Source organism: Thalassophryne amazonica, chromosome 12 (genome assembly GCF_902500255.1).
Source record: "Thalassophryne amazonica chromosome 12, fThaAma1.1, whole genome shotgun sequence".
In the NCBI taxonomy this organism is placed as follows: domain Eukaryota; kingdom Metazoa; phylum Chordata; class Actinopteri; order Batrachoidiformes; family Batrachoididae; genus Thalassophryne; species Thalassophryne amazonica.
The window spans coordinates 1,209,846-1,235,506 of NC_047114.1; the positions used below are offsets into that span (position 1 = coordinate 1,209,846).

The 25,661-nt window shown below is 43.7% G+C and overlaps 1 protein-coding gene across 9 annotated transcripts in view; it reads right to left on the reverse strand.

Moving 5' to 3' along the window:
- Positions 1-25,661, reverse strand: part of LOC117521482 (supervillin-like) — a 207,587-nt gene that overhangs the window by 140,748 nt on the left and 41,178 nt on the right. For 5 of the 9 annotated variants that reach the window (XM_034182786.1, XM_034182782.1, XM_034182783.1 and 2 more), the window contains exons 7-16: positions 21,285-22,568; positions 20,697-20,867; positions 20,483-20,517; positions 18,121-18,185; positions 17,867-18,003; positions 17,704-17,772; positions 14,586-14,877; positions 13,380-13,445; positions 10,703-11,372; positions 7,516-7,984 (exon numbers count right to left, since the gene is read on the reverse strand). In XM_034182786.1, the coding sequence (XP_034038677.1) occupies positions 7,516-7,984; positions 10,703-11,372; positions 13,380-13,445; positions 14,586-14,877; positions 17,704-17,772; positions 17,867-18,003; positions 18,121-18,185; positions 20,483-20,517; positions 20,697-20,867; positions 21,285-22,568 (3,258 nt within the window). The remainder of the gene's footprint in view (positions 1-7,515; positions 7,985-10,702; positions 11,373-13,379; positions 13,446-14,585; positions 14,878-17,703; positions 17,773-17,866; positions 18,004-18,120; positions 18,186-20,482; positions 20,518-20,696; positions 20,868-21,284; positions 22,569-25,661) is intronic. The other 4 variants (XM_034182785.1, XM_034182790.1, XM_034182787.1 and 1 more) reach the window with 3 other exon arrangements.

A 25,661-nucleotide genomic window follows, 5' to 3' on the forward strand; every position in this document is an offset into this window, starting at 1 on the left:
TACAGATGTGGATATTATGATTCTATCTGAAACTTGGCTTAATAAATCTGTTACAGATAAGGACATTCATATCGATGGTTACAAGGTTTTTAGGGCAGATCGACCCAGGCGGGGTGGAGGTGTTGCAATTTTTATCAAAAATAGGATCCATGTGAATGTATTGGTCTCAAAGTCTGTAGTAAAGCAGTATGAATTTTTAGCACTGGACAGTGAGGTATCTAAAAACTTGCACTTAACTGTTGTTGGCTGTTACAGGATGCCATCAGCTCACAGTACTGCTCTCATTTCCTTAATACAGCTTTGGTCAGAGCTGAAATTCAGTGAAATTGTTGCTGCTGGGGATTTTAATCTGAAATGGTTGCAACCAGTATCCAATGAGTTTAAAGCCCACTGTGATGCACTGAATCTTTCTCAAATTGTTGGCAGTCCCACAAGACCAAACCCCAAAAATCCAGAAAAATCTACCTTAATCGGCTTAGTTTTGACTAACGTTCCACATAAATATACTCCTGCTTCAATATTTGCAAATGACTTGAGTGATCATTGTGTCATTGCAATTGCAAGAGATACAAAAACACCTAAAAACAAAGCCTCACATTATCATAAAGCATGATATAAAACATTTTTCAGAGCAGAGTTTCTACCACAATTTGTACAGTTTTGATTGGGACAGGATTTATTTGATTGCTGATGTTGAAAATACCTGGAAGAATTTTTATGATGGTTTTATCAGCATTGTTAATAAGCCTGCACCTTTTAGAAAGTTTAGAGTGAAAGGATGAAACAATCCTTGGTTCACACCTAATTTATCCAGTCTGTTACACGATTGTAATCTGTCTTGGGCTGAAGCCAGGAAAACAAACACTGAGAAGGACTGGCTCAAGTTCAGACAATTACGGAATTCATGTACAGTTGCCATCAGAAATGCAAAAGCAGATCACATCCTCACTCAAACGGCACAAAACCTTCAAAACCCAATGAAGTTTTGGAAGACAATTAAATCTATTAATCAAACTAATAAATGGGCTGAGCTCCCTTCTTGTATTGTAACAGACACTCAAAAAATTTACGATAAAGCAGAGATGTTGGACTGTTTTAACAAACACTTTGTAGCGTCGGGTTCCTTGTTCGATTCACTTTATAGTACTCACAGAAACGTAGTAGACTTAAGTGTAGATTCTCGTGTTGCTATAACTCAACCTTTTAGTTTCGCCCCTTTCACAGTCAGTGAGGTGCATAAAGCCCTCAAACTCTTAAAGATCTCGACATCTCCAGGACCTGACAACCTTGAGCCCTATTTCCTAAAAATAGCAGCTGACTTTATAGCCTCACCTTTGACTCACCTCTTCAACCTCATTCTGGCCACAAATGAAATTCCATCCATTTGGAAATCGGCCTTTGTTCCTCCTCTGTTAAAAGGTGGTGATCCAACACTTTTGAATAATTACAGACCAATATCCAAATTATCCGCCTTGGTCAAACTACTGGAGTCACTCCTCAGTATTCAAGTTAAAGAATTTCTCTCTGACAATAATATCTTATCTGATTTTCAGTCTGGTTTCAGGAAGCAACATAGCACAACCACTGCTGCCTTAAAAGTAGTCAATGACATCATTACCACCCTGGACAGTAAACATCATTGTGCAGCCCTTTTCATAGATCTCATAAAAGCTTTTGATACAGTTGATCATACATTATTGGAACATAGGCTCACTGCATGCGGATTTTCAAATCAGACAGTAAAATGGTTTCACAACTACCTCTCAGGCCGGACTCAATGTGTGAAGATAGATGGATTCACATCACAAACACTCACCATCACCAAGGGAGTACCACAGGGATCAGTATTAGGACCTCTACTATTCATTCTCTACATTAATAACATAAATCAGAATATCCTAAATGCACATTCACATTTTTACGCTGATGACACAATCATCTACAGCTCTGCACACTCATCCGTACAAGCCATCACTCATTTACAATCAACTTTCGACATTATTCAAAATAATCTTCTTAATCTAAAACTTATCTTAAACTCAGACACAACAAAAGTCATGTTGTTTTCAAACACCAAATCCAACCTTCAAATCCTGCCACAAATCACCATCTTGCAGGGAATTCAAATAGAATTTGTTAAACAATACAAATATCTTGAAATTTGGATTGACAATACACTTCATTTGCACATTATATTAATCTGCTTGTAAATCGACTCAGAATCAGGTTGGGTTTCTTTTTTTGAATTTGGACTTGTCTGTCCTTTGAGGCCCGAAGGAGGCTTGTTGCTGCCACTTTTATGCCAATGTTGCACTATGGCGATGCATTGTACATGCACTCATCAGCTCAGAGTCTGAGAGCTCTTGATGCTGTCTATCATGGAGCTCTGAGGTCCATCACTGGCCTCAGAGCTCTTACACATCACTGGATTCTTTATGCTCGTGTTGGTTGGTCCTCCTTGGCGTTTCGCAGGCTCAGGCATCTGTATTTACTCATCTATAAATGTTTACTTGGTCAGCTTCCTGGTTACTTATGGATGTATATTTCTCGTAAATATATTGGTTCCTATCAACTTCGTTCTGCCGACCGTTTTTTATTGTCAGTCCCAAAGGTCCAACAGAACTGGGAAAGAAGGGCTTTCAGTTTGCTGCAGCCTCTGCATGGAACCTTTTACAGAATGACTTAAAACTGAGGGAGCTGGTCTCCTTAGAATCTTTTAAAGGACTTTTAAATGACAGAGATGCTGGCACATTGACATGTAGTTGTTTTAACCGATTTTTTTTAATTATTATTATATTGTAAAAATGTGTTGTTTTTGAACTTTTATACTGAAACTTTTCCACTGGCTGGTAATTTGTTTATTCTGTATGTGTGGTGGAATGCTGAACTTGACACGTAACCTTGCTGCCTGTCTTAGCCAGGACGCTCTTGTAAAAGAGATTTTTAATCTCAATGAGACTCTTCTCCTGGTTAAATGAAGGTTAGACATTGTAGTAAATCATGTTGGTTCTCGATTCCGTCGTGATGAATCTCCTTCCACACTGAGGATTTGTGGGTTCATTTTTATACAGGATGTGCTCAAGAGTCACCACAAGGTTTCGTGGAGAGTTGTGGAGAACAATTGTGTGTATGAGAACGAGGCCAAATCAGACACGGAGACAACGTGCAGAGTCCACGTAAAGACCTGTTGGGTGTCAGTCAAACTGAATCAATGGTGAGGTAGGAGAACTACCCACAGCGCCACCATGAGCAGCACCGGGTGGTTCGACCGTGTTCATTATTCAAGGGCCCAAAGTCCTCGAAGTATGACGTCAAACAGTCAGAGGAAGTTTACTATGAAACACCAGAGTTTACTATGAAACACTAGACCTCGAGCCGGTGGGCTTGATGTCACTGTGTGCAGAGAGTCTGTCCGTTCAAGCAACATTTCACTTGGAAGCCAGAGAACTGCAGTTGTTCTGGTCTGACTGTCACCTAACTTGGTGCATTATGCGTTACCTGATTTAGGGGTTAAAAAGTCAAAGGTCAAGATCACTGGAACACACTTTGTAAAAATGTTGTGAGCACATTCGAGCTTCTTCCCTAACTGTCTGATTGTCACCAAAGTTGGCAAGTGTGTTAGTCATGGTCACCCCAAGGTCAAAGGTCAAAAATCCCTAAATTGCGCTTTATAAAAGCATTCTGTAGTAAAGTGTCACCTGGTCCGCGTGTGTTCAGGGCGCGCCGAGGGTTCGTGCCGACTATCAGCTACTTTCTTACTTCTCTTGATTTATCCACTGGAGCGGTCGAGACAAACTGTGATCCCGTTGAAGCAGGAAGTGAGTGAGTTCAGACAGCTCAGGTAAAATGAGTGAGTTTGACTAAAACACGTTTTTCTCCCCAGAAGACACAGATTGCAAGCAGACTAAATTTGTATCGATTAATAAATTCAGCATTTGACAGAAAATTTCCAGGCACTTCAGTAGAAATGTAGCTAACTGGCAGCAGTGTGACACTGCCCTCTAGTGGCCTGGAGGCAGGAGTGGCGTTTGCTGGATGTTTTCTGTTGAAAGGTCAGCCTCCTCCTCCTTTTGGTCATTAGGTTCTGTTTCATGGAAAAATGACCTCTGAGTGTTTCAAACTTCGTGTACAGTCTGTGTCAGAAAAAATAAAGATGTCTAAGATCTCAACAACAACAAAGATTGTTGTTGTTGAGCTCCAAAATTTCAGTGACGTCTTGGACTCGTCCATCAGAAGTGATGCTGATACCTTTGCAGGAGATCAAAGGTTCAAGTCTTTAGGATCCTGCTCACTCCTCTTTTTCTCTGTGGTTGTGAAGTGGGTGAATGTCTTTGGTACTTGGCCTTGTTGTAAGATCCTGGACTAACTCTGTCAAATAAATGGTTACTTGGGGAGCCCAAGATGATGAGTACCACTTGCAAAGGAAAGCAAAGTCACATTTCATTTGGGGGGCAACAGAGAGATGGTTTGGGAGGTTCAGATTAACCAGTTGTATGCCTTGGTGGTTGCCATCCAGAACCCAGAGCAGTTCTGTGGTGTGTTTGATGCGGAAACACACACCAACACGTGCTCCCAGACCTGATCTGACTTCAGTGTCAAACCTATAAGACACTGGAGTTGCACTGTGAGTCTCCGTCTCATTGTAAGATTGTCTGCAGTATGTTAGTCGACAGGTTAGACATTCATTTCTTCATCTATTATTGGCTGCTCCCGCTAGGGGGCGCCACAGCACATCAATCGTTTCCATCTCACCCTGTCCTCTCTATCTTTGTCTGTCTCACCAACCACTTGCATGCCCTCCTTCAGCACGTCCATAAACCTCCTCTTTATCCTCCCTTTCTCCTCCTGCCTGGTGGCTCCATCCTCAGCATCCTTCTCCCTAGAAAATGTGTCAGGAAAGTTTTCACAGCACTTCACTTTTTTCCACATTTTGTTATGTTATAGCCTTATTCCAAAATAGAGTAAATTTATGTTTTCCCACAAACTTCTACTCACAACACCCCATAATGAGAACATAAAAAAGGTTTTTTTGTTTGTGTTTTATTTTTGCAAAAAAAAAAAAAAAAATTAATAAATCACATGTACATAAGTATTCAGTCTTTGCTCAATACTTTGTTGATGCACTTTTGGCAGCAATTTCAGCCTCAAGTCTTCTTGAATATGATGCCACCAGCTTGGTGCACCTATCTTTGGGCAGTTTGGTCCATTCCTCTTTGCAGCACCTCTCAAGCTCCATCAGGTTGGATGGGGAGCGTTGGTGCACAGACATTTTCAGATCTCTCCAGAGATGTTCAGTTGGATTCAGGTCTGGGCTCTGGCTGGGCCACTCAAGGACATTCACAGAGTTGTCCTGAAGACACTCCTTTGATATCTTGGCTGTGTTTTTAGGGTCATTGTCCTGCTGAAAGATGAACCGTCACCCCAGTCTCAGGTCCAGAGCGCTCTGGAGCAGGTTTTCATCCAGGATGTCTCTGTACATTGCTGCATTCATCTTTCCCTCAATCCTGACTAGTCTCCCAGTTCCTGCTGCTGAAAAACATCCCCACAGCATGATGCTGCCACCACCATGCTTCACTGTAGGGATGGTGCCTGGTTTCCTCCAAACATGACACCAAAGACTTCAATCTTTGTCTCATCAGACCAGAGAATTTTGTTTCTCCTGGTCTGAGAGTCCTTCAGGTGCCTTTTGTCAAATTCCAGGTGGGCTGCCATGTGGCTTCTCTCTGGCCACTCTACCATATAGGCCTGATTGGTGGACTGGTGCAGAGATGGTTGTCCTTCTGGAAGGTTCTCCTCTCTCCACAGAGGAATGCTGGAGCTCTGACAGAGTGACCATCGGGTTCTTGGTCACCTCCCTGATTAAGGCTGTTCTCCTACGATCGCTTAGTTTAGATGGGCGTCCAGCTCTAGGAAGAGTCCTGGTGGATCTGAACTTCTTCCATTTACAGATGATGGAGGCCACTGTGCTCATTGGGACCTTCAAAGCAGCAGAAGTGTTTCTGTTCCCTTCCCCAGATTTGTGCCTCCAGACAATCCTGTCTCAGAGGTCTACAAACCGCCGGGTAGCACAGTCTCTTTTGAAACATGCATGATATTGCAGGATTTGACAACTTCCTGGGACATCCTCCCACTGCGTAATACTAAAACAGCATAACTTCACACGGAAAGATGGTGAACTGTTTTGTTTTCGGCTGCAATCACCGAAGCAGTTGTGAAAAGTGCAGCTTTTTCGGTTCCCAGCGGAGAAGGGAAGACGAGACACAAGTGAGAGGTCGTGTTGGTAAGTGTTAGCCTACACAGCTAACCGGAGTAGCTCCATTCTCTCGTCTGCACAACGGCCTCGACATGTTTGAGCTCCGGGTCATAAACAAACCGCAACACATGTCCACTTTCGACCGCATCTTCACTTATTCTTTGCATGTTCACTTTATTTGTTGTGTAATTTGCCCAAACCTCAAGAGAGCGCTGACCCCAGATGTAGGATTATTGCATTATTTGCATCATATATTTGAATGAGGCTGTGCTGCCCAATTCCTTTGACTTCATGCTTGGTTTGTGCTCTGACTGTCAACTGTGGGACCTTATATGTAGACAGGTGTGTGTCTTTCCAAATCATGTCCAATTAGCTGAATTGACCACAGGTGGACCCCAATTAAACTGAAGAAACATCTCAAGGATGATCAGTGGAAACAGGAGACACCTGAGCTCAATGTTGAGCTTCATGGCAAAGACTGTGAATACTTATGGACACATGATTTTAGGTTTATTTTTTTATTTTTAATAAATTTGCAAAAACCTCAAATAAACCTTTTTCACATTGTCATTATGGGATACAGTGTGTAGAAGTTAGGGTTAGGGTTAGGGTTAGGGTTTCATCCATTTTGGAAAAAGGCTGTAACATAACAATATGTGGAAAAAGTGAAGTGCTGTGAATACTTTCCAGTTACTCTGTATTTAAACTCATCTACTTTCACCACTTCTGCTCCTTGTAGCTGCACTATTCCACCAGGCTTCTTCTCATTCACACACATGGACTCACTCTTGCGCCGACTGACTTTCATTCCCCTTCTCTCTAGAGCGTATCTGCATTTCTCTAGGCTAGTTTCAGTCTCTCTCTACTAGCTTACAGTCAACATAAGTCACAACCACAACACTCTTGCCATTTATGACAATTAACCTGACTATTGGAAGAATTAAGTCCTATTTAGACCCTGAGACCCATCGGTGGCGATGCTTATCCCTGAATCACCCGAAAGGATGCCAGACTATCACACGTTACTTGTCCAGTCAAGGCCGGTACCTATTTACAGCAGAGTGGACAATGCAGTTGAAGTGTCTTGTTCAAGGACACAGATGGGAGATATGACAGGGAATCAAACGTGAGCCTACATATTGGTAAACCAATTCCTTGTCCCACTGAGCATCCTGCTCTGTTATTATTTCACCTTCCAGTCTCTCAGTATCCCAAAAAACAACAACAAAACTGAAGTGAACCACACTCAAACTGTCACTCACCTCTCTTTGATGGACATCTGCTTGGTGGACATGCCGTCAGACAGTCGATCTGCAGACTGTGCAGGGGACTGGAGATCTCCAGAATGGACACTCTGCCTGCTCAAGTTCTCACTCTGATCTGGAGGAAGGGACTGGGACTTGACCAATGCTTGAGGGAAGGACTGGGGTTTGGGTGGTGTTTGTGGAGGAACCTGGAGCTTGGGCTGGGGGTGCAGGTAAGGCCTAGGGTACGGCTGGATGAATCCCTGAGTTCTGGGCTGGGATTTTGGTGACTGTGTGAAAGGTTTGGGATACGTTGGTGGGGGCTGGGACAGCTGGACATGGGATGTAGGCTTGGGTTGGATTTGAGGAGGCTGCTGGGAGACGGGTTTAGGAAGAGTCTGAGGAGGCTGGATGATGGGTCTCTGCTGTAAGTGGGTGTTGGACACCTGAGACACCGTCCTCTGTGTCGCAGGGTGGTCCGGTAACTCTGCAAAGAACAGAATAGGATCCTGTGTCTACTACCTTCTTCTTCATGATGCTGATGACCAAGACTGTCATGGGGTTTCTGGGAGGACTGACATTACGTGCCCACTGACACTCTGATTTAGGGAATAGCCCTGCTGTGTCTGATGATTTGTGGACATTCATGCTGGATTTTATGGTTGCTAGACCTGTTCAAAATGTCAAATGTTACAAAATCTTTTGGGCCACATGTTGTTCTTGTTCCACTAATAAAATAAAAGATCTGTGCAAAATTTTATTGTAATGGGACATTGTTTAAGGGTCCCCCACAAAACAACAAGCTTCCCCAAACAATGTATTAATCCAGTAATTCCAGTAATGTTCTCCTCTGGGTGACCAATCAACCACCACTTTTTGTGATTAGAAGCCATTACATGTTCCTGTAAAAGAAAAATAATGTCATCAGAGTCGTTTCCCGTTAGGGTGATGTTGTCCTGCCAGCAGAGAGAGAGGAACATGTGTCACTCTGGGGGACCTCGAAATCTTATCTGACTGAGTTTAAATTTGGTCTGAACCTATAAAACCCCAAGTGGAATAAAAACAACATGTGGCCCGAAGTCTCTCACAGCTTTTATTTTGTCACTATATAACATGAACAGTACTAACAGTCGCGAAAACGGACGTGTGACTGTAATCCAGCATGAACATCTGCAAATCATCAGACACAACGGGGTTATTCCCACTCTAATCCAACTCCATCATTTGCACGGTTTATTTTTCTGTAAGTAATTTGGTTGGTGAGTCTTACTGTAGCAGCAGCGTCTTCATATCAAACTAGACATTCTGTGAGCAGATCCACAGATTTTTCCATCTTGTCAGCTGCATTGAGTTAAATCCACCAGTCAATCCAGTTAAATCCATTAAATCCACACATTTCGGCGTCGTCGTCACTGCGCTAGTTTCTGTCGCTCTCAGGTGACAGCGCCATCAGTGACACCTGCGCAGCAACGCGGTCAGGGTGCGGAGTAACGCATCAAATGTGAAACGGTTTTAATATTTTGCCACCATCCACGTGATATTTTATGGTCTGAAATCTCACACGATGAACCAATCAGATTTGCGGAAAAAATGTAATTGGATTAGAATAAAAATTAAAAAAAACCTTTAAAGTCAATAAACGAAATGCAGTCAACTGTATTGTTGTTCTTATGAATGTCTTCTTAAAGAATATTTCATTGGATTGCTGACAGGATGACAGTCTGCTCATTCACGTGCACATCTGTGCACACGTCCCACCTGAAACACAATCCAACAGCTGGTCATCAGCGTTCATCACTGTTCAGGTGGAAAAGACAGAGAGAGACAAGAAAACACTGAGATACACTAAACAAAATCAATAACTGTCTGTCTGTCTTAATGACGTAACTGTCTGATTCTGATTCACTTCTGCCTTTGCAGAATTAAGAGCTTCAGCTCGTTTATTTCATAGATTGACGTCTCTGCTTCTTCCACTCTTATCCTGAACAACTTTACCTGAAATCCACGTGGAAACCTGTTTATCTGAAGTGGTGATGATTTTACAGCTAAACTGGTGGTCGTGTTGCATTAATGTAGAACCTGTAAAAATGAATGAGGCAACAGGTTTTCTGTTGGACTTTTCTGATGAAGTCCACAAATCCAGGATAAGTGTCTTCTTTCTTCTTTTTGTTGCTCTTCTGTCGGCTTTTGAAGTTTATTCAGTATGTGGTCGCTTTTTTCTCCACATACATTTAAACTTACTGGACACACGTTTACTCCACGTGAGACGCTGTTTTATTCAAGAAGACGTATTCATTTTTAAAGAAAACCTCCACTCAGGAACATTTCTGTGATTTTTCTCACAATCAGCTGCTGTCTTCTGGCTCTCAAGAAGGAATGTTTTGGGTTCGACACCAGTTTTGTGTTGGTGGAAGTGCACAGTTCTTGAAGCAGAGTCTGGTTCTGGTTCTGCCCTGATGGATGATGAATTCTGACAGTGATGCTGGTGTTTTGGTAACAGTTGGAGTTAGAATCTACAGAATCCATGTCAACATCCTCAGAATGAAATAAGGAAAAAACATGAAGATATTTCCCATTATGGAATAACAAACTGCACTTTTAAAACTAATCTGCCTGCTCATGCAGAGCAAAATCGACACGCAGGCGTCCAGCCTGCAGACGAGGCGTCCATTGTGTCCTATTTTCAGCCTCAACCTGTTTTAAGTTCTGATCAGCTGTTCTGGACTCTGACTGACTGTGTCCTTGTTCTCTGTCCATAAAGACACATTCTGCATGAAGACCACATTAAAAACGGGTCAGCACCATGGCAGCGTGTGCACGGCTAACCCACAGGGACACACTGTGCACACGTCTGAGAACCTGTGAAGGGCTTCTTCTGTGCAGACAAAAGACAGAACCGGAAAAATATCACATGCAGCCACAGACGCCTCACTTTGAACCAAATCACAAACCTCCAGCTGGGAAAAGTGTGTGTGTGTGTGTGTGTGTGTGTGTGTGTGTGTGTGTGTGTGTGTGTGTGTGTGTGTGTGTGTGTGTGTGTGTGTGTGTGTGTGTGTGTGTGTGTGTGTGTGTGTGTCCAGAATGAAGGGACACACTGCATAAAACAATGAGGATTCTAAGAGCTGTGCTTCGGTTCTCCTGCTGTCACTCCCCTCCTCTTCCCTTTTCCTCCATCCTATCCGCGTTCCTCGGAGAAGCCTCCTACCTGAGATTCCCTCCTGCTTCCGACTGCTGCTCCTTTCAATCTCCTGTAACTCCTGTGGAGAGACGTGAGCCGGCTCTCTGGCGTAGCCTCCTTTTCCTGCTCCCTCTCCTCTGTCCCTGCTCTTCGGGGACTCTCTGTCTGTGACCTTCCAGCTGGATGGGGGCTCTGAGTCGCCCCTCCACAAACAGGAATCAGCAGACTGATGAGGTTTGCTGTACCTGTCCCTGTCGGGGAAGTCCGGCTGCTTTCTCCTAATGCATCTGTCTTGGCTTCCAGCTCTGGCTCCTCCCTGCTGTACCCCCCTAACCTCCTCCTCCAGATGAGCGCTCCAGTCCTCCTCCACCTCCCCCTGCTGCCTGAGTCTGGCGGAGGCGGTGGGAGCAGGAGGAACGTCCTCATTGATGAATGGGGAGGCACTGAGCTCAGCCTCAGGGGGGGCCGGTGGCTCCCTACTCTGGGTCAGGGAGGAATACCTCAGTGCCCTCTCCTGGTGGCTGCTGGAGGAGCTGGAAGCAGGGATGTAGGTGATGGCAGTGGATTTGCCCAGAGGAGGAGATTCATCACTGTCACCTGTTGCCATGGTGATGGAGGCTTGGGAAGTGACGGCTGCCACCGAGCGGACGAGGGACACTGACAGAGGCTCCAGTTTGATTGCACCTCCATTTTGTAGCTGCAGGGAGAAGAAGAAACACGTCAGGAGGAGAACAGGGGATGTCCTCTGCATGGACAAATGGATGATAAAGGAATGTGTAGATGGATACATGCATGGATGGATGAATACTGTCATGCATTAGTGGATAGATGGAGGGGGGGTGTAAGTATGCACAAACGATAGATAGATAGATAGATAGATAGATAGATAGATAGATAGATAGATAGATAGATAGATAGATAGATAGATAGATAGATAGATAGATAGATAGATAGATAGATAGATAGATAGATAGATAGATAGATAGATAGATAGATAGATAGATAGATCGATCGATCCCAACAACACTTGAAGCAGATGAAAATGAGCAGCTTTAGTTTTACTTCTTCACTGTATTTGCACAGAAATATTTTTCTTTTACAAAACACACAAAAATGCATCTACACAGTAAAATCACAAATGGTAAAATTGTAAATGAACTGCATTTATATCACACTTTTCCATCTGCATCAGATGCTCAAAGCGCTTTACAATCATGCTTCACATTCACCCCGATGTCAGGGTGCTGCCATGCAAGGCGCTCACTACACACCGGGAGCAACTTGGGGATTAAAGATCTTGTGATTTTCCAGTCAGGCTGGGATTTGAACTGAAGATCCTCTGGTCTCTGTTATATGGCTGGGGGGGGCCTGGCTGCCGGTTTGTTTGTCTGTTTGTTTTCCTCCCAGGTGGCGTGCATTTGGGACTGAGTGGCTGTGTTGCTGAGGCTGTCAGGACCTCACCCTGATCACCTGCGACTCGTCAGGACTCACAGCTGAGGTGCATCTGGATGGATTGGAGCATGTTGGCATTTAAGACTGGAGTGCACAGTGTGTATTTGCCAGAGACTCGACCTTGTGACCAGACGGGTGAGATCGTCGTCTCGGGAGCCATCTCATCAGCAGCGGATGCTGAGAAACGTCCAGGTTTGATGCACGGTCTGTGAAAGAGGAGGGGGTGAGGTCTCACGCTCGTCAGCACACTTCCTGAGGTACGTTGGATTTTGTGACTAACAGTTATACAGTCAGTAAATGTGGTGTCCCTCACACCTTATTGTATTGAGCTGTTTGTTAGTCATGTATCAGCTTCCACTGCGGTGGAGTTTTGTGAACTGGATGTTCCATGCCTGCAGGTTGGAAGCTGATCAGTAATCAAGCCAGGAAGTGTTTGCTGTTTGTACACCTTTAAGTGTTCTGTGTGTAGAGTGTGGACTCACATAATGGTTCCTTCTTTCACAGACTCGGTTGTTGCGGCCACCTGGGGGGTGTCGGCGGGGTCCTTGGGTCCGAAACAGCTTCTGGCTCCGGACCGTTAGCGCTGCTGGGAGCGCACCACGCCAGGCCGCATCTTTTTGTATTATCACTGTTATGTATTAAATTCAGTTAGCCTTTGTACCGTGCTCTGCTTATTTCATACTGGGTCCTTCAAACGCTGGTCGGTTCTCCGAGCTGCGTCCGACACATAACAGTCTCAAGCCCAACGCTTAACCACTAGACCATCACTTCCCCTATCACCAATGTAAAACCATCACTGCCAGTGTTAAGGGACCATATGTACACTGGCAGCGTTAATTTGACACTGATGATTTTACAGTGTGTGTGTGTCACTCACCTTAATGAACTGAAACATTAGGGGGTTTTTTAATGACACATTTACATCCAGCAGCTCCGTTACGTTTAATGAGTGATTCTCCCATTTTTCATACTTTGTGCACAGAATCAAAACAAATCCCAGCATAAGAAGTGTTTCTGTCAGCACAAGCGAGCGTGCACGGCTCAGTGAACTCATGCTTCTTACGCAACGAACAAACACGTCAGGGAAATGGACTCCAGAAAAACAAAAAATATCAAAACACAGCCACAAAAAACCAACATGGACAAATCACAGATCAGTTTCTATCCACAGCAGACTGAATTTATGGACAAAACTTCTGTAAGCAACAACCTCCCAATCAGAGCCCGCGGACAGGCAGCAGGGCGGTCTTACATGTTCTCTGTCATCTGCATGTAAGTCGCCGTTGCAGAGCGCTGACGTTAGCGGCGGTTTGACTTCCTGTGTGGACAGCAGTGACCGAAACTGACTCACAAGATACAAAAACAACAGAATGGCTCTGCGATGCTTTAAGGAATAATCTACTTTTAAATCCAACCTGCTGCTTAATGTTTATTTTATTCTTTTATATTTTTATTTGTTAAAATGTTTACAAAAAAGTTGGGATTTTTTAAATATGGCTTTTATCATATTAAATCCAATTATTTAACATGGATAGAATTCTGAACATTAATTATAGGATAATAGTTTTGATCTTTAATTCCTGGTCTTCAAAGTAATGGTCCAACAAGGTGGACGTCGGCTGGATTCTGTGACATATGATGTGTAATAACAGTGCTAACAGTGCTAACAGTGTTAGTTTGAAGCAGAAACGAGGTGATAATCAGTGAATCGCTGCTGATGCTCAGAAATGATGTATGTGCAGTGAAGGCGGGGGGGGGGGGCAGTGTTTAGGGGGACTGTTTGGACTGGGTCACTGGGTCTCAACAGAAAACCTACGGACAGACACAGTCTGTGGTTCTTACCCCATAACTCCAGAACATTCTGTCAGACTATAACTTTTTGGAGTCTTTATGTTCAGATAAGTAATGTGATATATTCTTTCAAAATGACTGGAGCATTTTTGAATGTCGACTCTTGTGTAATTCTTCACTGATGCTGACTCGGCTACATCTGCCACCCTGGATGGCCACCACACATTTTTGTGTCCACTGAGGCTGGATTGTAAATGTTGTTTTGTCCCCTTAAATAGCACCACAAAGCTTCGTGGCCCATGGGTTTATGTATAATATACTCACAAACAAAGTGAATATGTTAGCTGTCAAGCTAACTGCTAACCAGTTAAGCGGGTTTTGGGATAAGATAGTGAGCTAGCGTTTCTCTTAATCACTTGAAAACTGTACTTGTTACATTGATTTGTATCTTAGAACTAAGTGAAAACTGTACAGATCTGTTTCTGGAACAATTCACAAAGGAAAGAATTTTTTAAAATTATGTTACAGACCATTTTTGACACACTTGTCACCTCAAAAGTTAGACGTTCCGTGAAATGTTATGATTGTTCGTGGAATCATGTCATAGTTAAACAACACTTTGCTAGTTTCCTTCAGTATTTTTACAAGGAGAACTAACGTGTCGTACCTGCTTGACTTCTCCTTGGGTGATGGGTTGGGTCTGAAAACGGGCGCTGGCCCTGCGGTGGCGGGAGTCCTCCTTGGACCCGGTCCCTTCAGGAGGCTTAGCCGCGGGCTTAGCTAGCTGGTTGAACAAAGCCATCTTTTCAGACAAGCTGAGGGTGGAGAGGTCAGGTTCATCCGGCCCAGGACCGAACCCGTCTCCTTCCACATGAGCTGGTGCCTGGTGCTCTGGATGCTCCTCTTTCTCCTTCTGTGGTTCCTGGGCCACTGGTCCTGGTTGGGAAGAGGCCTGTAGGCTGAGATGGAGACAGGAGGACATGGTGTCACTTTTCTAAGTTCAGTGTCTTCTAACGTCTTCCAGATCTTCTTACATGTAGTAGTTGACTTATTATCTGCACAGTAAAGAACATCAGCTAGCTAGTTCGTTAGCAAGTCCAGTCCAGTCATCCTAGCTTGGCTAACTAGCATGTAGCTGGCTCGAGAACAAACTTCCCACAATCGTATTCTCTGATTATGTGCTTGTTCACTAAAACACTAAGTTTGCAGTTGTGAGTTTAGATGTTGGTTTATAAATGATCTTAAATTCTGGCAGAGGGCTGTATGTGGAGATAAAACCCACAAGGATGAAGGTTGTGAGCTTATGACACATGTTAAGTGTCTCGCATCATTTGGTTTCAAGCTTCGTAGCCTGGTATCTTCTTTCACAGTTGAGTTAAAGGCGCGGTGAGGCGATGTCTCGACCTGAGAGGTTCAAGCAGAGGGTTTGTGACAAGAGGATCTTCAGAACAGGAAAATGGTTTTTGCTGGTCCAAGGTGCAATGTTTTAACCACACCTTATTTTTAGTCCAGTATGACCACATGAGTGCACGTGGTATCATGATGCAGTTGTCATTTTTACACGTGGTGCACACGTCTCCTAGTGCTGGAAAGTATGGATGACATTTGCGTCGTGTTGTACGCCGCTTGAGTCGGGTGGAGGCGAGCCACAATCACCAGTGATAAAAAATAAAGCTACAATGGAAGTGTCAAATGTCAACAGTTAAATTATCCAACCACACAACGGAAATAAACACGTTTAGAGCCTGATACAAAAAAAGGTTCAGTCTCGATAGAGAGGTCTCCCGTTGATGATGACTGTATGTTGGTGATTTTATTTTATTTTTATTCTGTTCATTTCTCCATCTTGCTTATTTTTAGAATTCAAAAGTGCTTATGTTGAGTAACAGCCCAAGCTGTGGTGTGCACATGTGCTGCACTGAGTTCCTGTCTGTGGTTTAGCTTGTACCCAGAAAAGTGCTGTGTTCCAATGTGAGCTCCACACACAGAAGATCGTCCAGGGTCCCGCCAGCAGAGTTCGCTGCTGCTAACAGTGGCAGTTTGATTTAACTTGTATGTTAGCATCATTAGCACAGATTATGCTGTTATCAGTGATATTTTCTCCCGGTTCTTATTGTAATATTCTCTGCCCCTTATAAAGAACAAAATTGACATATTCCTCAGTTTGAATTTATTGAAAGTCACATTGAAAATCAGGCCCGGGTCTCGAGAAACAGACCCCATTTTCCAAGAAGACCTCGAACATGGACAACACAGTGTGGGCGGGACAGTGGGTGGGTTTTAGTCTCACAAACCTAATCTTACTGGCTCCCCACAGACTGAGGGGAAGCTCCACCCCTTGTCTTCAGCCAAGTGGTTTGATACATGATGGAACCTAATTCATCTTTGTTTCTGATCAGATAAAACCATTTCAGACCAGTTGACATACATACTGAAACAGACGACTAAAACTCACTAAAAATATAACCATTTAAGCAAAGTAAGTATTTGATAACCAACATGAAGTAATAGAATAAGGAATTAGCACAGATATGATCTAACATCAGCTTGGAGAGGTTGCCTCCAATGTTACGTCACAGTTATAGAGGCAACATGCTGGTCATTTTTAATGCCCACATTAAAAATGTGTGTGTGTGTGGGGGGGGGGTCTGGACTTCATTCATCCCACCTGGGGTCACACCAGTTTGCCTACAGTCCACCTCCTTAACCATTTATGGGTTGCCCAGAACATCGGCATCAGGCACTTCCGAGCTGGCAGAATTTAGAGCCACACGATTTAAAGTAAAGAGTGGATTTGTGCAGGAATCCCTCAGCTTGTGGTGTGTAACATAAGGACTGTTTTAAAAAATAAGGAAAATGGACCAATAAATGTGTGGTGGACAACAGACAGAACAAAACAGACAAACAGACCATTTGGACAAAAGAAATGATCACAGACACGGACTGATGGTCCCCAACACTGGAAGTACCACAATAAAAACATGAGTCCATCTGACTCTCTTTATTTTTGAAAGTAGCACTTTAATTTAACATTTAGTGTATAGTTGTAGTCTACTTTTATGATGGGGGTTTATTTTGTGTCATGCTGTGATTTCTGGAAAAGATAAATAATTAATATTATTATTATTATTATTGTTGTTGTTGTTAATAATAATAAACAGAACTTACACTTTGGAGAATAGCAGGATCATTCAAAGTCATATTAGAAGTTGTTTATCATTTGTAATTTCTTCTGACTGACTGAAGACATTTGATATTTGGAGTCATGAGAAGAGATCAGACGTCATTAGAGGAAGCAGCACCGTCTGCCTTTGGCCTCATGAATCCATCCAAGTGACTAAAGCATGAACAGACATACCGTACCTTCTTAATCCATCAAAAATGGAACACAGTCCCTCCAAAGCACCACGAAGCTAAATCCCTGCCGGCTGCAGCAGAGCAACAAACACCTCACGGTGTAATATGTTTACAGGCGACCCCACAGCCGGGTGCAAAGTTAAACCAGGGTTCGTAAACTAACTACATCCAGAGGGCCTGAAGAGGCTCCAGCTGTGATCACGACACTGAAAGTCTAAACAGCAGCCTGTCCTTCCCTTATACGGTGCACAAACAAGAAGCTCATGAGACGGCAGAAATAACAGTGGAAGGTGAGATGAGGCAGTGCCACCAGGAGAGGGCGACAGCGAGTCAACCTGAAATATACATTAAAGCTGAACTATGAATGATGTCATGTTTCAACCTTTGAGTGGTCTACATGCACGTGGTGCACGCTCACGCTGGTGTACCTGTTGCTAGCAGGGATGACGTTTACAACAGTGTGGATGTCCGCGGGATGTGACGATGGAACAGGGTCACTTACAAAAAGAGAAAATGAAGAAGGGAAGTGTCAAAAAGACAGAAAGTGCACTGAGCGAGTGCGATTTCTGAGTGATCTGTGGGGCGGCTCACGTTGCAGCACTGACCACCTCCTGGCAGGTGACAGGTTGTGTGTGTGAACGGTCCTGGACTCTTCTCAGACGGCGTTCAATGGCAGCGTTTCGAGAGCGCGGTTTGGGGACAGTCCCATCTGAGGTCTTCTCTAGTTCCTGAGAGGCAGATTTTAGGACTTTACTTTGGTTGTCATGATGATAATTTATATAAAAAAAATACATACATGCACACGTTGATGAGCAAATGTTGGAACAGTAAAATAAAACATGTACCCTGAAGAGAGACCTCTTGGCAGCCACACTCATCTTGGCTCTCTCATCCAGCTTTTCTTCATCTGCTGAAAATTGACAAATGAATTATTTTACATGCCGTCACTGGTATGTAAACCAGCACAGGTACATCTGAAACATCATCATATGTGGCGTTAAATGATGGTGGCACAGAGTGCAGCTCGCCTCAGTAAATCCTCAGTTATTGCAACCACATATTAAATGTTGTTTAGTTTGAGATTATTTTTCCTTGCTCACCTAAAAATGTTGTGATCATATATTAAATGCACTGTGTCCTGAGATGTTTAACACATCTAAATGTAAATACCAGGAAATAAAAGCTGAGATTCTGAACTCTTTTCTCATAGTTGTCTGTTGATCTTAAACCCAAATGAACAACCAGAACTAAAGGTCTTGGACTTTCTGTTCCAATACTTTTAGAGGAAACTGTCCAAGGTGATTTCCACAGTTAAGAAATCCAAAGTCAAAGTGGACCTTTAAATCTGTCTCAATATGTGCCAAGTCTAAATTACTACACCAAATAACACGACAACCCAAAACCTACGGCAATAACAACAGTCAAACTAAAAGTGTGAGTCCGTGTCCTCTGTGGGTCTAAAAAACCAAAAGACAATAACAAGCACTTGATTCCACAAACTGTGTGGACGTCCTCACATGACTAAAATGACTGGAAACTGGATCATCCTGGAAACACAGATCCAGCTCCAACAGATGTGCAGATGTTGATGTATCAAAGTGATTTCCAACATAGTGTGACTGTACGTTCCATCGACTCTGAGTAAATGCTGTATACAGTAGTGTTCAGAATAATAGTAGTGTTATGTGACTAATAAGATTAATTCAGGTTTTGAGTATATTTCTTATTGTTACATGGGAAATAAGGTACCAGTAGATTCAATAGATTCTCACAAATCCAACAAGACCAAGCATTCATGATATGCACACTCTTAAGGCTATGAAATTGGGCTATTACTAAAAAAAAAAAAGTAGAAAAGGGGGTGTTCACAATAAAGTAGTGTAGCATTCAGTCAGTGAGTTCGTCAATTTTGTGGAACAAACAGGTGTGAATCAGGTGTCCCCTATTTAAGGATGAAGCCAGCACCTGTTGAACATGCTTTTCTCTTTGAAAGCCTGAGGAAAATGGGACGTTCAAGACATTGTTCAGAAGAACAGTGTAGTTTGATTAAAAAGTTGATTGGAGAGGGGAAAACTTATACGCAGGTGCAAAAAATTATAGGCTGTTCATCTACAATGATCTCCAATGCTTTAAAATGGACAAAAAAAACAGAGACGCGTGGAAGAAAACGAAAAACAACCATCAAAATGGACAGAAGAATAACCAGAATGGCAAAGGCTCACCCATTGATCAGCTCCAGGATGATCAAAGACAGTCTGGAGTTACCTGTAAGTGCTGTGACAGTTAGAAGACGCCTGTGTGAAGCTAATTTATTTGCAAGAATCCCCCGCAAAGTCCCTCTGCTAAATAAAAGACATATGCAGAAGAGGTTACAATTTGCCAAAGAACACATCAACTGGCCTAAAGAGAAATGGAGGAATATTTTGTGGACTGATGAGAGTAAAATTGTTCTTTTTGGGTCCAAGGGCCACAGACAGTTTGTGAGACGACCCCCAAACTCTGAATTCAAGCCACAGTTCACAGTGAAGACAGTGAAGCATGGTGGTGCAAGCATCATGATATGGGCATGTTTCTCCTACTATGGTGTTGGGCCTATATATCGCATACCAGGTATCATGGATCAGTTTGGATATGTCAAAATACTTGAAGAGGTCATGTTGCCTTATGCTGAAGAGGACATGTCCTTGAAATGGGTGTTTCAACAAGACAATGACCCCAAGCACACTAGTAAACCAGCAAAATCTTGGTTCCAAACCAACAAAATTAATGCCTCGCAGATGTGAAGAAATCATGAAAAATTGTGGTTATACAACTAAATATTAGTTTAGTGATTCACAGGATTGTTAAAAAAGCAGTTTGAACATAATAGTTTTGAGTTTTTAGCGTCAACAGCAGATGCTACTATTATTGTGAACACCCCCTTTTCTACTTTTTTTTTACTAATAGCCCAATTTCATAGCCTTAAGAAGTGTGCATATCATGAATGCTTGGTCTTGTTGGATTTGTGAGAATCTACTGAATCTACTGGTACCTTGTTTCCCATGTAACAATAAGAAATATACTCAAAACCTGGATTAATCTTTTTAGTCACATAGCACTACTATTATTCTGCACTTATCCATTATGTTGTGAAGAAAAATATAGCAAACATAAATTGAGTAATAGAAGATAATTAATATTCTACACTTCCCAAAAGACAAAACATACCTTCAGTCTCTTTTAGTGGAGGACTTCGACAAGACCTGAGTAAAGAGAAATATGAATAACCATTAGTGTTTAGACTGCATTTCTTTGAATTCTTTGACACCAAAGGATATTAGCAAAAGTCAAAGATCACATTTTGCTTCAACCACTCTGAAATCCGATGCGACTTTGGTCTATAAACGTAAATAAAGTGATTGTGATGAGCTCCTTCCTGTACCTATCTGACTCCAGCCGTTCTGCGGAGGTGATGGGCTGAGTCCTAAACCTCTCCGACATTCGGGTTTCCCCGGGATTGATGTAGCGTCGAGGCCTCCGAGCGCCCCTGTCCCGATCGCTGCCACTAGCTGGATCGACCTCCAAAGCTGACAGATCTACTTTAGTGGTTTCACTTATGAGTTGATGTGCCAATTTGGAGAGAGATTGACGAAGACAACAAACAGGGACAGCACACGTGAGACTGGTTTGTTGTGATGTTGCTTAAGGTTTTTTAAACAAACTTCACTCCAGTTAGAACATGCAACTGAAGCCTTGATGGCACCGACTGTGCAAAACACAACCAAGGTGCAAAGTGACCCAACAGCCAGTCGCATCATGCAGCAGTAGATGATAACTAAAAAAAGAATTTGCACAGCCAGAATTTATTCCAAGTTGCATAAGTAAGTTAAGTGTGAAAAAGAAATTGTGAATGCTGCAGTATAAATCAAAGAATGATCTAAAAATGTGCTTTTCGTGCATTATTTTAATTGGCTGGTAGAGCGGAGTTGGGCAGTAATAGACAGGACACAGCTCACGCCTGTGCACCTACAACTCGGGCTTCCGGTTGGCGTTCTCCAGGTACGAGTGACGTAGCTGGGCCACTGACACTCGGGTGTCCAGAGTTCCGACCTCTCCGTTAGCCGTCCCTCCATCCCTTGATGCCGTCTCTCTGCTGGCAGCTGCTCTCTCCATACTACGGTAGATGGCCGCACGTTGGCTTACACCTATGTCTGACATGGAGCGGGTTCGTATCTTGAGTTTGGGCCCCCCGCTCTGGTCTGTGCTCCTGTGTTTGGCCTGAGGTAAAGAAGACTCCTTCTGCAGGTAGACGCGTGAATCAAACCTCTGGAGTTCTGATGGATCTTCATGTTGACTCTGTGTTTGTTCTTCTTGTAATTGGAGCACTTGAGATTTTTTGTTGGGTTCTTGGTGCTGAGCTGGAGGTTGTGGTCTTTGGAGATCTTGGGGTTCCCTTGAATGGTCACACCCCTCCTGCCTTTCATAGTCTTCACTTTGAATTTGTGAACCACGGTGTGTTTGGTGGATTTCAGGCTGTTGCATTGTGGCCTGTTGCCGGTGTCGGTGGGGGTCTTGTAGGAACACAGGCTCTGTAAGGTTTTGCTTCAGTTGAGATGAACTGAAAGGCTGCATGGACCTAAACGCTCTCTCATCTTCATTCTCATGACTGGAAAGACGCTCTTTGGCCCTTTCTCTAAGCCTGTCGCTCGACCTCTCCCTGCCCCTCTTTCCTGGTCTGTGCTTATCCCAGTCTTCCTCGTCTCTGCACACCCTCCTCCCCTCTGTGTTCTTAGTCTGGGACTCATCTTCATGGTGGCCCCGGTGAATATCATCCACACTTTTCTCTCTCCGACGAATCTCTGAAGGCAAAACAGCTTTCCTGCTTTTGAGCAGACCTTCAGTATGAACCTCTTCCTTCAGGGCCTGTCTGGTCTCCAGTCTTGGTTCCCTTTGGGCAACACAGATTTGATCAGCACTCACTCTCCTCCATGGTTTTGCTTCTGGAGGAGCAGTTAATTTGGTGGCAGCTAATGGAGAAGACAAAGCCATATATATGTGGGAGTCCACAGCAGGGCCAGAATGATGGGAGTCAGGCGCTGGAGGAAAAGACTCCTTTGGGCCTTTGGCAGCGTGGTGCCCTGAACTGGACTGGGGCTGGGGAGGAGTCCTTTGCTGGATGGCTTGTGATTGCGGGGTGCTGTACTGAGGCGTGGCACGCTGAGAATGCCGTCTGTTGGTCTGGTGTCTGTCTGGACTCCACTCAGGTGGCTTCTGGACAGTTTCATCCCTGGACAATCGCTCTCTTACTCGGATTCTTAATGGACAGGGGGGGGGGGGGGGGGGGTAGTTAGCACAATCTATTAAACACTCTTCATTAGGACACACTTACAACACGCTACAGAATTACAATCCACAATTTGAGTCATGGTCCAAACAACTGTGCCTCTAATGTCTTTGTACCAAGAAACGTGAGCCTCACTTAAAAAATAATAATAATAAACAGAAAAACAACTTACTTCTATAATAAAAAATTTAAATACTTGTGAGTGAGGTCACTTCCTGTCTTCAACTGAACATTATGTACATCTTTGAATGGTGGAGAGATTTTACCAGCTAGTGAAGTCAACCAGAGCAGCAAAATATTGTCCAACTTCCACGGTTGGATTTGGTCTCCTCTGATAAGTAACACAGTCTGATACCTTCTAAATGTTGATCTTAGACATTAAGTTCATAAATGTTTGGGAGACAGTTCTAACATGTAAAGAGAAAATATTGGAAACAGTTTGCTAACTCTAGCTAGGCTACAAGATGTGCCTAGCATAGCATGTGGCAATAACGATAAAGTATAGGGTTATATTTGATAGATAGATAGATAGATAGATAGATAGATAGATAGATAGATAGATAGATAGATAGATAGATAGATAGATAGATAGATAGATAGATAGATAGATAGATAGATAGATAGATAGATAGATAGATAGATAGATAGATAGATAGATAGATAGATAGATAGATAGATAGATAGATAGATAGAGTTCTTCATTGTCATTATTCCAACACATAACAAAATTCCTTTCGGAAGCTCTCGGCAAACAATACGAGGTCTGTCCATGAAGTATCGTACCTTTTTATTTTTTTTTTAACTATATGGATTTGATTCATATGTTTTCACGTCAGACAAGCTTGAACCCTCGTGCGCATGCGTGAGTTTTTCCACGCCTGACGGTGACGTCATTCGCCTGTGAGCACGCCTTGGGAAGGAGTGGTCCCGCCCCGTCGTCGGATTTTCATTGTCTGGAAATGGCGGAATAATTTGGGGTTTTTTTCCATCAGAATTTTTTCAGAAGCTGTTAGAGACTGGCACCAGGAAACCATTCGAAAAATTTATCTGGCTTTCGGTGAAAATTTTACGGGCTTCACAGAGAATAAGGTCTGGTAGTACAGCTTTAAGGACCCCTTTAAGGACGCTCAGCACACCGCGCTCCGAGCTGCGACGACACGGCACAAGCCACCGGACCATTTCTGAGCTGATAGCTCTGTGGATACAAGACCGTCGTGTGCTCTTTCTCTGGTTGTCACAAGAGCTGGACATCAGCCATTTTCCGGCAGATTTCACTTTTAACAAGAGATTTTGTCATGGAAAGCTGCGCGGAGGCTTCGCGTGTCACGACCGATTCACTTTGGAAGCGAGACAAAGGAACACCTCCGTTTCGGCGTGTCAGAGGACAAGTTTGGACATGTCTATCTCGGCTTTCAATGCTTACCAGTCCAGTAAGTATCAGTGAAATTGAGCCATCAGCTCAGAAATGATCCGGTGGCTTGTGCCGTGTCGTCGCAGCTCGGAGCGCGGCGCGCTGAGCGTCCTTAAAGAGGTCCTTAAAGCTGTACTACCAGACCTTATTCTCTGTGAAGCCCGTAAAATTTTCACCGAAAGCCAGATAAATTTTTTGAATGATTTCCAGGTGCCAGTCTCTAACAGCTTCTGAAAAAATTCTGATGGAAAAAAAACCCAAATTATTCCGCCATTTCCAGACAATGAAAATCCGACGACGGGACGGGACCACTCCTTCCCAAGGCGTGCTCACAGGCGAATGACGTCACCGTCAGGCGTGGAAAAACTCACGTATGCGCACAAGGGTTCAAGCTTGTCTGACGTGAAAATATATGAATCAAATCCATATAGTTTAAAAAAAATAAATAAAAAGGTACGATACTTTATGGACAGACCTCGTATGTACAGAGGATGTATGTATAAAATGTAAATGCAAATGCAACAAATTAAGCATTGGGCGCTGGCAAAAAGTAAAGTGCAGCACCAAGAGCCCCTGCGTGGGGGGGGCGTGACTGTAGGAAATGACGTGTGTGTGTGTGTGTGTGTGTGTGTGTGTGTGTGTGTGTGTGTGTGTGTGTGTGTGTGTGTGTGTGTGTGTGTGTGTGTGTGTGTGTGTGTGTGTGTGTGTGTGTGTGAGAGAGAGAGAGAGAGACTGTGCACAGTGGTGAGACGGATTTCAAGAGCTCTGGGGAAAAACTGTCCTCAGTCTTGTGGTCCAAGTTCTTATGTTCCTGTACCGTTTCCCTGTTGGAAGCGGTCCACACAGTCCATTGCCTGGATGGTGGGATGTGTTGCAAGAGGCCGAGCCCAGAGGATACGTACCCTGTTGTTATATAACAGCTTTACAAGGAACCTTAGTAGCTGGTATTTATTTTGGTTCGAAACAGATCATGAATGATAATTTTAAGGTTGGAACAAAACCTGTACGTGTTTACAATACGGACTCTGCTCACCACGTTAATTTTGACGTCATATTTCAAATCAGTTTTAGATCCCCGTCACACACAGCACAAATGAGTCCAAATGGCATCCAACTGACGAATCGACCTGCATTTGAAAAGTGTCCAGGTGCGGTCTGGAAACGTCAGACAGCAGTCTACATGCACAGGCCCATTTGCACAGCTGCCTCAAATGTTTTGCACATGTGCATCACACTCGTGGCGCAGTCCAGGTGGGACACCCATCGAACGACAGTCTATGTGCAGTCTGGGCGCAATCCCACTGCAATCTCCATATTCATACAGCGTCATAACAGCATTTGGAACAGTCCGACGGCAGTCGGGGGAACCCCGAGACGGATCGGGTACGTCAGATCCTGCTGGTACGTCCCACTTGTGCCACGTTTGTGCACCTCCACTGGATCCTGTTCAGGGAGCGTAAAGGAAATGTTGTTATGCAACATGTATGTGGCATGCATCCATCATGTGAAGTGGACGTGGACATTGCACAATCAAACCGAAAGCACCATCTCTCACTGCAGGTCAATGCATCGTGTGTGTCAGAGGCTTGTCGCGATGCCCGCAAGGCAGCTGAGTGGGATGTCACCCCGTAATACACAGACATGTTCACCAT